We start from the raw sequence: 13,566 nt of genomic DNA on the forward strand, positions 1-13,566 counted from the left end.
CCAATGAAAGCAGAGCTCACACTTCAATGGGGTCCAGATCTTGCGCCTCTGGCTCTATCGTGGAGAAGATCATGACTCCCACCGTCTCGTCCTTCTCCGCTTTTCTCTTCCCTGTTTTCCAGTCCTGCAAGAAGCGCATGCTCAGCAACGGATCCTTGGAAACGTCCAATTTAACTACTACTAGCGACTCATTGTATACATGTGTGGTGAGCTTTGTATTACTTGCTGTTTATTTTCTGTGTATTATTGGCATTCTGTGATCCAGTGGTGGCTGTGATGTATGGTAGTATACTTGGCTATACTTGGGCAGGGGGTGTTGTTAGCCTGGTCTGACACTGTTGCTCATTCAACTTGAATGGATACGTTTCTGTTCTTTTGTGCTGGAAGCTGATCAATGTAATGTAATGTAAGCCTCATGATGGCTTCAATACCTCTACTGAGCTGAAGCCTGTCCCAGCCACCCAATGGAGGGGTATAAAGGGATATAAAGCTATGGAACAATCCCTGTTTATGAATGCTCTGGCATTATGTGGTAGAGCTCTGACGGGTACCTTCTCATCCTTGTAGGAGAGGAAGAGCTGGAAGACCTCGCTGTTGGAGATGATGGGGTGTCGGCACATCCGGGTCATCCAGCCCTGGAGGCGCTCCATTCTCATCTTGATGAACTCCTCCTCAAAGCGCCCTGAAAGAGATTCCCCCCCCCAAGGAACAAAACTGTGATTCACTGTGACCCCATGCGTACCATGAAAGTGGAATGGGTTAGGGATATACTGAGCTGAGGGCTGGGAAAGCCAGTGACAGAGAACAGAATGCCTGCTGAAAGCATCAACAGGATGACCCCTTCTCATTGGGCCAGCTGCTTCTTGCAAGACGTTCAGAACTGCTGCCCATATTGCATTCATTATCTTCCGCTGAACTCACATGTGCAATCTGACCTCCAAGTCTCTGGCATATAATGTGGTTTTCCGAACTACAGCTTAACAGTCTCTGAGACTTCTGTCAGTTACAACAGAAGCTAATATAAGAACATAAGTTCAACAAGGTAGAATGGTACACAAATGACCTCCCTGCTTGTTAAGGCAGGAGATTCTACATTTGTACCCTGTTATAGTAAGGGTGAAAATGGATGGACTTAATTTACCTGTGACCTGTTTGTCTGGTAGTGATGGGATGGGAATGGCTGACCCAAACTTGTCCAGAAGCCTCTCGTATAGCCAATCAAAGTGCTTGTATCTGTGATTGACAGGTTTGTTTGTGGTCTGTAAAACAATCACCTCAAGTCACACATTTAGAAATCTGGAACATTCAGAAATCATTTTGGCATCAAGAGCATCTGTAGCATCTGAAAAATGCTAGTATTATCAAAGGCTACTCTATCAAAAAGTATATGCACACATTCATTATTTAGTGATACAGTACATATACTTCAGGAGGACATTAATATCACATTATATGAAATGGACAGTAACTTACACTGGGCATGACTTGATATTCAATATAGCTCTTTAGGCCGTACATTTTGGTGCCCTTCTTGGGATCTGCTACAACACAGTCCAACTGCGTCTCGGGATACAGCCACACTGGACCAACCTCTCCCATCTGGAACCGTAAAGAAAACAAAAAGCACTTATGATCGATGTCCGTGGCTTGAGAACGGTGGGAGTGGGAGCACCCTCCCACGGACCATTTCAGCCTGAAACGCAAGAAGCTTTGCTACTATACAACTCCTCGCTGACGACACACTTACATAGATGGGTATCTTGTCTTTTCCCTTTGCTGGCTGTTTTGACAGGAGATATAACTCTGGGCCAGATTTGGAGAAGCCAGGAAACCTGTAGGTGTTATAGAGATACTGTTGATATTCTGCTGGGGGAAAGAGGCGCAAAGAGTTCAGTGTGAAAGGGTCACGGTTTCAGAGAGGTGATTACTCTTACTTGTTGAGGGCGATTTTCATGGAGGATCCATGTGCCCCTCCTCGGTTTATGGCTCCACCCTCGCCCGCCTCCCCCGACTCCGCGTACCCCCCCGACGACTTCACATCGTCCCACTCGTCGTCCCACTCGTCATCGTCGGCAGCCCCTTGGAGAGACCGTGACAGAACGCTCTAAGCTGCGTAAAGCTCAACCAGCCACACTAGCAATTACAAGCAGGACTAGTCAAGTCAAGAGTCAAGGCAGATTATTGGATTGCTGGACTACTGGATTCGATTGCTGGACTACTGGACTTCTTGGCAAGCAACGAGTGCATGTTTCTTGTGTCAGTCAGCAAGCGGGTCAAAAAATATATCACTTTGTCTCTAGATTATTGGAACACACGCTAATGTCGATCAACAGTTTTAAGCTGATCAATGTGCACTCGGGGCAAAAGCAAAGCACCCTTGACTGTTATCCCAAACACCCTTGTTAGTAACCGTTACTGCTCCAGTCTCTTCATGCCCAGCGCAGATCTGTGCGGGGAAAACCTCCACAGCACATGCACAGCGATGCCCATGCTGTGGTGAGCGTGCTGTAGCTCTCAGGCCCAGCTGACACAGTACAGCTGGTCAGGAGGCAGATGTGCGTGGGAAGAATCTTAGCCTTGTCTAACTTGGCCAACACTTGCTTGGACCAGTCTTACTAGGCCCAGCCATCTTTTTTTTTTACTATTTCAACCTGGAAGCTAGAGGAAGATCAATATGCCCATGTACATTTGAAGGTCTAGGTGGACATTTTCCTGCCCAGGCCACAAAAATGTGCCTTAGAACTAAGCTCTACATGGCAAGCTGAAGTAACATCACCACGGGCCTGGAAAAATGCAGTCGGACCCTATGTAGGGGTGCCAACTGGTTATGATGGTGTTTCCTGAAGGCAGTAAAAATGTTCCTAATGTCCTCCCCAGGTTTCAGATTTGTAATGTTCCCATCTCTGTGCCTGCATCTCATAGCTGCGAATGTCCTCTCTCTCGGGTGGGCGTGGGCGTGGGTTTGACTGATCCGCTAGCCAAACGAAGCCCCGTGCCACGCCACGTCAGCTCAAACCCAAGGCCAAATACCCACGCTTTCTCTAGACCAATCAAATCTCAGGGTGGTTAAAAAACAAAAACCAAATGCAAACCAATCAAGCCAGCAATACTGATAGCAATGCTGAGAACCTGCTACGTACAAACTTTTACAAATACCACTTTGACCACACTCCACACTTTCTGGCACACATGGGGTCAAACATACGCACACAGTTTTTTGGTGGGTTGATATTTAAGGTTAAAAACAAGCATAAAATAATGAAATACGTATTAAATAAACAACAACTAAATTATTACACACACACAAACATTCTGTGTATGATGTGAAAACACAACATCACAAAATCACAATTTGTAGGCACAGAAAAGAAGACCAAAAAACAAAACCAGACTTCTCCTGTTATTGTACTCATGCTGAAAATAACTAATACATAATACACAATGTCAAACCACCAACACAGCAGGAAAAGGGCCAGCGTGCAGTGGGGGTATACCTGTGTCGATTAGGTATGGATACGGATATATATCTTAAAACAGGAAGAAAAAGGAGAGAAGATGTGTCACTTCACACAGAAATTACACCCATCCCTTCTCCCTTTCCCAATCACCTGAACATACTGCAACAAGCAGGCACATACAAGGCACATACAATCATTAGGAGCTAAATGTGACTCCAAATGGACAAAACATATCCTGATCTGGAACGAGGCTGTTATAATGTTGCATAGCATTCCACAATGCAATTCATCTAGATCTGTCATAACACTGAGAGGCCAGCACCATCACAGGACAGACAGGGCGGTAATGCAAAGAGTAAGCGCTATAAGTAAGAAAAGAGTGTGTGACTTGGCCTGGCGTATTCACCAATGCGCAGTGCTGAGCTGACGACCGCTCAGTGCTTCAATCACACAGCACTGTTCTGCATAACTTGAACCTTGAACAAAATATTCCGCGGTATTGAGGTGCTTCTGTTATGTTCAAAACAATCAGCCAGTGACTCATTAGCGAGGCTCTACCTCTACTGAAACCACAAATGCAGTGCTTATTTCAAGGCCTTTCTGAGGCGACTGTGTTTAAAAAGGACATGACGGGCAGTTGTTATATCTGAGGCAATTATTCTGCAATGGAAACAAAAACCTGGTATTCAAGGTTATGCAAATTCTGGTTTCAATGCTCTTTACTTGACGTACTCCTATAAAAAAGGATGTTAATGACTCAAATTGTTACGTGTACCAGCTGAAATGAATGGCTAAGAGAGATTTACTTCAAGGACCTCTGCTGTTTCTCAGATGTGTCTGTGACAACGCCAAGTGTCCACGTCTATCTTGACTGGTCTAACACCCTGATGTCAGGAAGTTACTGTTAAGCCAATTGGTTGATACAAACAAATTCTATCCCATAGAAAGTAAAATTTAAAACCAAATCTGTACGCAATGACATCATTCGGGGCCTGAATTGCTCCGTCCTCCTTGCCCTCTCTTTTTCCGACTTCCGTAATCACAACAAAAAATGGACTCTTACTGCATGTACATACGTTTCTGAAATCAAAAGGAAAACTGCAAAGAGATAAGAATGAAACTCGCATGCATCTCCATTCAACTTCATTTTTCCATTGGCCTTTCTGTTTGCTGATTCTAAGAATCTCCTATCCACTGAACAGTTAATGGCATAATCAAAGACTCACAGACAGAACAGTTGCCATTATTATACATACAGTGAGGAGAACACCGAAATACAATTTTAGATGTCGGACAGTAATAACTTGGCTTATTGGTCCTTTTTCTCTCATAAGGAATAATGCATTCATTTGCAATGTTCCCTTACGCAACAACATTGTCTGTCTGAACACTGTCTGAAGAAAATAATGAACATGGAACTGACGTCAGCGGCCCCCTATTTCCAGAACGTTCCTCATACAAAAAAGCCCACTTTATCAGTTGAAATCTGGAAAGTAATCATCTGGAAATCACAACTAATTAAATATTGTTGGACAGAACGGGATGTTTTTAGGTGTATTGAGAATTTAGTATCACGATTCTCCTTTCCAAGATTTTGACGCATTTTGTTTCTGAGCCCCACATTGTGAACTGAATGCAGTGGCTTGCGACACGAGGGACCTCCGCGAATGAAGCAGTACAAAGATCTGATCCGCTCTGCAACTGCGCAGGCAACGGCTGGCCAACAGTGCAGCGTCTCACTCAAAAAGTATTTTACATACAGCTGTTTCGGAGTAAAGGCCTTCTGAAAACACAAGCCACGCTGTACGCCCCAAAGACACAATGGGCTGAGGACACGACGCTCTGGCACGTTGCCTTTTATTCTGAAATCTTGTCGAGGGGCACGAAACCCCGCCAGTGATAAGCTTTTCCTTAGTTTCGGGTCTGACAAATCGCTTTATGATGAGAGAGAAATCACACTGTGCCCGGGACAGGATCTGGCTTCCTCTGTCCGGTCTGGACTTCGGCTCTGGAAACTCTGAACGGGACAGAATCTGGCAGTGGCCATCCTTTAGCCTCCTCAGAACACATGACATCATACCGCAGGGGTGAATCATCTTTCCTTTAGGCCACGCCCAGATGCAACACACAGCCTTTCCTTTCCGTCTCCCTACACACTGTACTGTTTATCTTCTGCACAAGAGACTACTTATAATTTTCAGCTCAACAGTTTGACCCGACTCACTACAGCAGAGGGGAGGTGTTAGTTTACATTCCAGCAGGCAGACATTTTAAAAGTGAAACAGGCTGTTGCCCTCAAGTGACTTTATTTACTTAGCCGACTTCTGGAGAGGAAAAAGAACCAGAGAGGGGAAAGGAAGGAAGGAGAGGTTGTCAGTAAGAGGCTGTGACAACCACAGACAGTCAGTCAAAGACTCCATGCTGAAAAACAAGAAGGTGATAGCACAGTTCAGTGTGGACGGGGTGGAGGGGGTGGGGGGTTCTTACCTGGACCCTGGTAGGCCTGTGGATGCCCATGTGCTGTAGAGTTCCAGTTGCCCCCCGCGGCATTCCCTGTCTCTGTGCCCTCCGGCTTGGCGGCCCAGTTGTTGGCAGAGTTTCCAGGGGGGTCAGAGTTCCAGACAGACCAGGGGTCATTACCATTGCTTGCCTGTAATGTAGCAACACAGCTCTTGTAGAAATGAACAGGCAAAAGCAAAAGGACCGTGGGAATTGTATTTTCTGGGGATACTCAGAAACCACTCTATGATGTAATGCATGTGAGAAAAATATTGAGATTGCAGCTTTTAAAACAACATTTCAACATGGCTTTTACTATAATCTGTAGCAAAATAAACAGTGTTTCAACAACACTTATTAACATGCTTTGAGGAAAACAAAAAAGAAAACAGCTCAAGCAGCTCTTAGCTGGAAGGCTTGATGTGGCCCATCCATACTTTCACTGAAACTATTCAGTCACTATTCAGTAACTGTTCATTTAATTGAGAACAGTTAGGATTCAATGGACCACAAAGGCATTTCACTCCATCTCGCTGAATCTCTCCACGCTTCTGAAACATCGATCCATGACTCTACACTGATCCCTCAGATATATAAATGCACCCATTATAAAGGCACATACCTGGTGCTACATGGAAATACTACAGGATATACTACACTTCGAAATCAATGACTTAGAAGGTAGTATTTGTATTGCTTGTGACTTTCCACAAAAAGCCGGGGTAAAAATGTTTCCCATAATCCTCACTTGCGCCATTATTACGCAGGTCACTGAAACTCTTTCCTTTAAGAAAAGCTAAAAAGACCTTTTTCCTCTGTGTCATTAAAGCGAATAGCACGACACAGGCGCAGACCGCAGACCATGTCTCCACTGACAAAATGTTACTGGTAGCTCTTCACAAATGACTTTTTTCCGTCCTGTGGGGGGGGGGGGGGGTCTGTGGGGGTTGAATGGGCTGCGGCTCTTTAGTGCTTGGCCATTCAGCAGCTGCTCGTGTGCCACGGGCTTAATGGGTCGGTGCATCAATAGAGGCCGGCCTTGAGGCCCACGGGCTCCCCGCCTCCGTAATTTAATTACACACGCCGGCGTTTCACGTCGAGAGATCCGCCGCTTTTCGATCCGTACCACAGAGCAAAACAAACAAACGAACAAAAAAAAAAAAATCAAACCAAAAACAGAAAAACCTTCGGAGTTGAGTGACACTTTGACCATCGATTCCGCTAAAAGGGGAACTTCAAAGGAGTCGAAACATTTTCGGCCTGTACTTACATGGGTTTAAAAAAAGGCCTGGGACATTTTTGCAAGTTCATGCAAACAGTGAAATGCAAGTAGTGGTAACTCGCAAAGACCTGGGAGCGGTGGTGATGTACATCACCTTGACAACACATACAATATGCTCCACAGAACAGTTTCTCATTCTCAGGGTTCATGCTTACAGGACAGCAGGTGGCCATGCAGGGCAAAGAGGGGGGCAGAAGGTTGGTTGTGGGGGGGGGGGTACACTTGCATGCTCAGTTGACCCTGCACCCTGCCCAGTGCTCACAGCCCCGTCACACAGGTACAGGCCACCTGAGCAGAGAACGTGACATCTTACAGGCCTGCCGTGTTTCTACAGGGCTTCTCTTGGTAACTTCAGGCACAGACTTGAATAAAGATGCAAAATTAACTATGGCCATATGAATAAACATTTCCACTGGGTGATGCTGGCATACAGAGTACACAGGAGGCAACAATGACAGCACAAAGGTAACACAGCTGGAACCGAGCATCAGGTCAGAGAGAATGAGGTGTAGGTACAGCTTAGCATGCTAGCTCACTGAAACAAGTTCCAAGAGGTTCAATGAGGCAATTTTCAATTACTACATTTACATGAAAGTCCAATTCTCCTTAAAACTGCCCAAAACACAAAGGGGAAAAATGATATTACAGCAAAAACAAAAATAAAATTATAACATACTACTGTACTGTAGCCTATTTTTATCATGCATTAGAGTATGTACAATACCATGGGTTTTAGATACCCCATCAAAAATCTTCTGTTTCCTGTAGCACTCATGTTAAGTACAATTGGTTCATGCACTCACATACAAAATATAGGTTGAGACTCCTCTTTACACATAATTATTGATTACAAGGCAAACAATAACATTGCTTTGAATTCAAAAGCTAGGAAAGAATTCAGCAATATGAGTGTTTTTTAGGCACACACGCACGTCGGCGTCTACAGCGCATGTAGCGGGTCACTTCCACGTGAAAAATCGCATTGAACAGCACAGAGACTCATCACAGCCATTTATACAGTAAATCAGGATTCAGCAGTACTTCCCATTCTGTTCTCGGATCAAGATCTGGGTGCCTCACTCAGACAGACTCATTTAGAAATGGGTACTGGTCCATACTTTTATTGATCATAAATAATTAAGCCGTATAGATACAAAAATCTTGATTGTGCAGTGGTGATCGGTGTGACCTGTGACCGTGAGATTGGATCTGCTCAGTGAGAATCAGAGTGCGGGCTGCAGTGGTCGGGAGGGAGGGGCGGGGCTGGGGTGAGGGGGCGGGGTTTGATCATGCTTTCGGCAGGCCGGGCTGGGCGGGGCCCCATGCTGCGGGGAGGGGGCGGGTTACCTCGTCGGGGGACGCCGGGGTGTCGGGGGTGTCCGGCTGAACAGCACTGCCAGCCAGGTCCACCTTGGGGGGGGGGGAGGGGGAGAGAGGCGACATCATGAGGCACCTGTAAGCAAAGTGTCACCGTGGCGACACGTGCAGCCAGGAGGGCGGGGCGAGCCTGTCCTATCTCCGGTGGCTGTCTTTACGGCGGTGCGCGGCCGCCAGAGAGCGCGTACGCGGTCGCTTCCACACAGCGGCACACACGCGCACGCTGTCATTTCCACACCACAGCACATATACACCAACACACTCTGTCATTTTCAAACCACAGCAGCTTTCTTTGGCACATCACACAGCTGCTACCTTCAGTAGAGAAAAGCACACAAGAGCCCAAAGTAATGGGTGAAGGCAGCCAGTGGTAAGTACCCAACCCTTGTGCATTCCACCCCAGTGACAACAATGAATCAGGTATTTTCTATGGTGATACATCTACTACCAATTACACATAAATAATGCTTTAATGTGGCCATAATGCTAGAGGTAAACAATTAAGCAACCCTTTGCATATTGTAAAGATAAAACATAAAGTCTCAGTTATAATGAATCACACGTTGAATGACACACTGAGAACGCAGATGTTCACAAACAGCAATGCGTTGCTCTTCTACTCCTACACTTTACCATGTGCTTCTCTGTAATGGGCCCACATTCTGCTGGCCAGTCAAAGTAGAACACGGCATCAGAACAAACAGAACACGCTGGTGTCCCCACAAAATGGTCAGTGGCTGTTTGGAAACAGCATTTCAAACAAAAAAAAAGGAAGGAAAAAGATAAACACAAACGACCTCGGCAGATGTAACTGGGAAACCCCTGGAACACGTCCTCAATGAAACTCTGTGCAGCTGTGGATCTGTGCCAGGCTTTGGAGCCAGAGTAAATCAGAGCTGAGGCCCAAAGGACATAAAGCTGGTGCAGTTTGGGGTAGCAGAGTGGAAAAATACCGTTCACAAGTCCAAAACGGCTGGCAATGTAATGGAGGCAAGCGCTTTTTAGCATAAAATATATCAAAACATATCAGACGCATCAAATAATGTATAAGGTATGTAATGTATCACTTGTTGCCATTTGAGTCAGAAACAGGAGCTTCTGACAAGTATAAAACACACTGTTGGCATCAGATTTCTTATTTTTGGCTAGTACTCCGATTCTTAACTGGAACCCTGTTAAACTGCATTAACATAATGAATTCTAAATTTTGTTCATGTGAAATACCTGGGATGTCTAATTCTATTTGCTCACTTACAGAATAGATTGCCAGTGATGTTCAGGCTTAGGTTGTGGGTAGTTTCAGACTGGTATTTACAGATAGGTCCTGGCCAACAATTTATCCAGTGGCACCACTCGCAAACTGACTACCATCTGTGAACCTTTGACCACAAAAAGTGAATATGTAAAAGTAGCTTATGCTGCAGCTGTTATCACTTTCAATTTCTGCCACTCATAGAGGACAGAAACCTCAGATGCCTCCTGCTTCTGCTTTCCGCATTTGCTGACATCACAAGCATGCTCGGCTGTGATGTCCTGTGGCTGCAGGAGAATGATCCGGCATTCTCACCGACACTCCAGCTCCCGAGCGCCTGATCTGGGAACAGCTTCCTGTCCGTTAATCAACAACAGTGTGCTTTTTTCATCCTCTGCAGAGGCAAACAGGAGCGGCAGATGCTGGTCAAAATCTACGCGGAGTCAGAGTACACTTCCAGAATCTGTGGGATTAAAATCCTGGTGAGCTACTGTAGTTGAACCTGAACCACAAGAGTTAAATCTGCCACTGACTGTGTGGTGGGTAAAGCCTCTTTCCCTTTAATTCAGTTTCATGTAGGTCTGTCCTCAGGGCCTTTTAAGTCACACAAACAGCACAAACCGTTGTACATTACACATTTCATTCTGGTCGACATAAACCTTTTTCGAATACTTTCTCAAAGCAGGCCTGGTCAATGGCAAAACAAGACACAAACATGTCTCCTGCTCTGACCTCAAGCTTTATAAACATGAGACAGAGAACAGCCGTTTTCCCCCAAAGGGTCAGTTTTTGATTTGATTATATCATTTGGAAATGAATCTTGGCTGACTGCTATACAACACATTCCAAAACACTGCAACCACGAGGTATGGATATACATCTGTTTGGGAAGAACACCCCATGTCTCCTTACTTTTATTTACCTTAAAAGGAATCAGACGACGCAATTCTAATTACAAATGTATACCTCTAAATAATGTAACACTTTCCACATATGACAAAAATAAATGCTCTTTGACCCACAACAGGACCAATGAGATCATCAGTACATGAGTGTGCGTAATAATGATATTACTTTCATTCAGCAGGAAATTGCGCTTTGTTCTAGCCACCCCATACTATTAGCTGGCCCATGCTCCATTTTCAAGACACTGCTCTCTACAGGAAGTAATAAGTCTATTTTTTGATCGAGGACATTTTCTAACAGGATAATAGCACTGCTTTTTGTAATGTGAGATTTATATATTCACTTGTACCTGATTTAATGTTTAACCACGTGTTCCTAATGTAAACATGAACCTGAATCAAAGTACAATGATACTGAAGGGCATTGTGAAAACTTAATAAACCATAAAAAAGTTTTTTTTTCCTAAGAGTAGGTTTTTTTGTGATAGAATCACTATTTGTGATAAATGTCTGATACTAAGCTTCCTGGCAATCATTTCCTGACATAGCCTATGATGTGGCACAGTGAATATTGCGGGTTAGTATGTTTTTCAGACAGAACTTATTTTTGTTCAGGTACCCCCTCAAATCACATATATAAATCCTCCTTGAGCTCAGCCACTTAGCTGCCCATCACCGGAATTGCATCCACTAGAACCCAAACCAAGATGGCCACCACTGACACCGCGTTGCAGTGCACGCGCAAATCTCGACATCGCTATGCCTCAGCACATGCTCCACAGTCACATGCCTCAGGCAACCCTAAGTCAAGTGAGAATTCAGCTCTTCCACAAACCTCTCTTCCGAGTAAGCTGAGTAAGTGCGCTTCTGTCCGCACACAGTGCATTACATCATCTTTAAAAGCAGAAGCTTGCCCTGACCACAAGGCAGGTAGGCGATTAGCATCTGCTAATAACACATGCTACCGTAGGCGGAGTCACATACAGTAGAGAGATGGTGCTAACTGAAACAGCGAAAGGCCTATGTTAATCACTGACTGAACCACGCTGCCGTCGAGGTGAACTTTGAACGGCAAGAATGCTCGTAAAAAGCAGACATTATTAGATCGGACTGCCTTGCAGTGGTTGCGTCAGCATTAGTATTTACAAATAGCCTAAACGCAGTGCTTCACAGCCAAGCCAATTTGAGTCAAAGCCAGTAGAAAAGGGAGAGCTGTCAGGGAGAGCTGATGGTTAAAGGAGGCAGTCGGAGACCATACAACTGACAAAGTTGGAGAAACTGGGGGTCCTGCCCTGAACCTTGCACTGTGGTTGCAATTCAAGTCTTACAGTAGAAAAAAAAACAAAGCAGGAGGAGAGAAAAATGTTTGGTCAGAGTTTGCTTTTTGAAGAAAAAAAAAAAAAAACCTGTATGTAACACTGGCCAGCAGACTCTGGGTGTGAGGTCAGTGTGTAAGAGATTACTGCAGCCATCGGAAGACCTGACTCAACATTTCTGTGAGCACTCGTTCCCATGACAGCACAGTGAAAATCATCACCACAGTATGCACAGCAGCACGGATGGAACCCTCTCTCTCCCCCTCTCTTAGGCTGCCCTGTTGCAGATGATCCATTTACATTACATTTACATTTATTCATTTGGCAGAAGCTTTTATCCAAAGCGACTTACAAGTGAGGTACAATACAACACAAGCGATAAACCATACAGACTCAACAATATTAGAAGTACTGCATGGCAAAGTTCCAAAGGTTGGCCAGGCGAGGTACCAACTAGCAGGTAAAGCTAGCGAGTGTGTTAAACCATTACAACCAGATACGCAAATGTTCAAGTCTCTCATGCGCACCACTTAAGGAATTAAGACGTCAATGTAGCAAAGTTTTGTTCACAGGTGGTTCTTTTCATATGAAACCTGGGAAAACATTTCCTCACTTGTGACTGCACTCCACTGTATCCAATGTCAGATGTAGGTGAAATGGTGCGAGTCAGAGCAGGGAGGTGACACAGACTCATGTGACAGAGTGAGGTCATGGCCGTGTACCTGGTTGCTGGTGGCGCTGCTGGCTGTCGCGGGGGCGAAGGCGTCAAAGAAGGAAAGGTCTGGAACCGCTGCGTTTCCAACGGCTGGGGACGCCTTAGTGAGCTGCAGAGAGCAGGGAAAGAGAAGAGAACCATCATCACTCAGAGGAGCACAGCAACACCCACAGCTGGCCTAGTTCACCTACAATGACCCTGCAGAAAGCAACCAAACTGGGTCGGTCAAGGCACATTATAAAGCTCTGTATTTTGCAATCTGCTGTTATAATGAAAGACATTTTTATACATTTTTTTTCTTAAATTTCTTACCTAATTGTACCTCTTACTCTTAACGGCATTCATAAGTGGAAGGCAAAGGAAGAATTTCATTGTACAGGGAACTTGTTTCTTTACTGTGCATATGACAATAAACTTTGAACTGAACTTGAACTGAACTGAAAAGAAAAAAATCATGATGCGACCACTTTGAATCAAACATCAAATGCCAAAAGTCAAGAACTACCAGTGCTATGGGAGACTGAGGCCACATGGATACAATGGTTGGTACCATCATAATCCTTTACTCCTTTGCTATTGTGGTGAACAACCATCGGCACATAACAACTTAACTTAACACACAAGTAATAATGAGACAGGTATCTGAATTAGTAGGAGAAAAATCTCAGACGAGAGCAAATACAGAAAAAGTATAATGAAGCTTGACCATTCTGTTCATTAAATCCAAAGCTGGGAAAAGCAAATAGGATGATCCTGCTAGCT

General features: G+C 44.8%; 1 protein-coding gene across 2 annotated transcripts in view; it reads right to left on the minus strand.

Moving 5' to 3' along the window:
- Positions 1-13,566, minus strand: part of snx9b (sorting nexin 9b) — a 30,715-nt gene that overhangs the window by 7,738 nt on the left and 9,411 nt on the right. Inside the window, exons 4-12 of one of the 2 annotated variants that reach the window (XM_036549842.1) lie at positions 12,812-12,913; positions 8,587-8,649; positions 5,946-6,108; positions 1,935-2,079; positions 1,748-1,832; positions 1,474-1,599; positions 1,142-1,259; positions 552-682; positions 21-124 (exon numbers count right to left, since the gene is read on the minus strand). In XM_036549842.1, the coding sequence (XP_036405735.1) occupies positions 21-124; positions 552-682; positions 1,142-1,259; positions 1,474-1,599; positions 1,748-1,832; positions 1,935-2,079; positions 5,946-6,108; positions 8,587-8,649; positions 12,812-12,913 (1,037 nt within the window). The remainder of the gene's footprint in view (positions 1-20; positions 125-551; positions 683-1,141; positions 1,260-1,473; positions 1,600-1,747; positions 1,833-1,934; positions 2,080-5,945; positions 6,109-8,586; positions 8,650-12,811; positions 12,914-13,566) is intronic. The other variant, XM_036549843.1, reaches the window with a different exon arrangement.

Source organism: Megalops cyprinoides, chromosome 17 (genome assembly GCF_013368585.1).
Source record: "Megalops cyprinoides isolate fMegCyp1 chromosome 17, fMegCyp1.pri, whole genome shotgun sequence".
NCBI lineage: Eukaryota > Metazoa > Chordata > Actinopteri > Elopiformes > Megalopidae > Megalops > Megalops cyprinoides.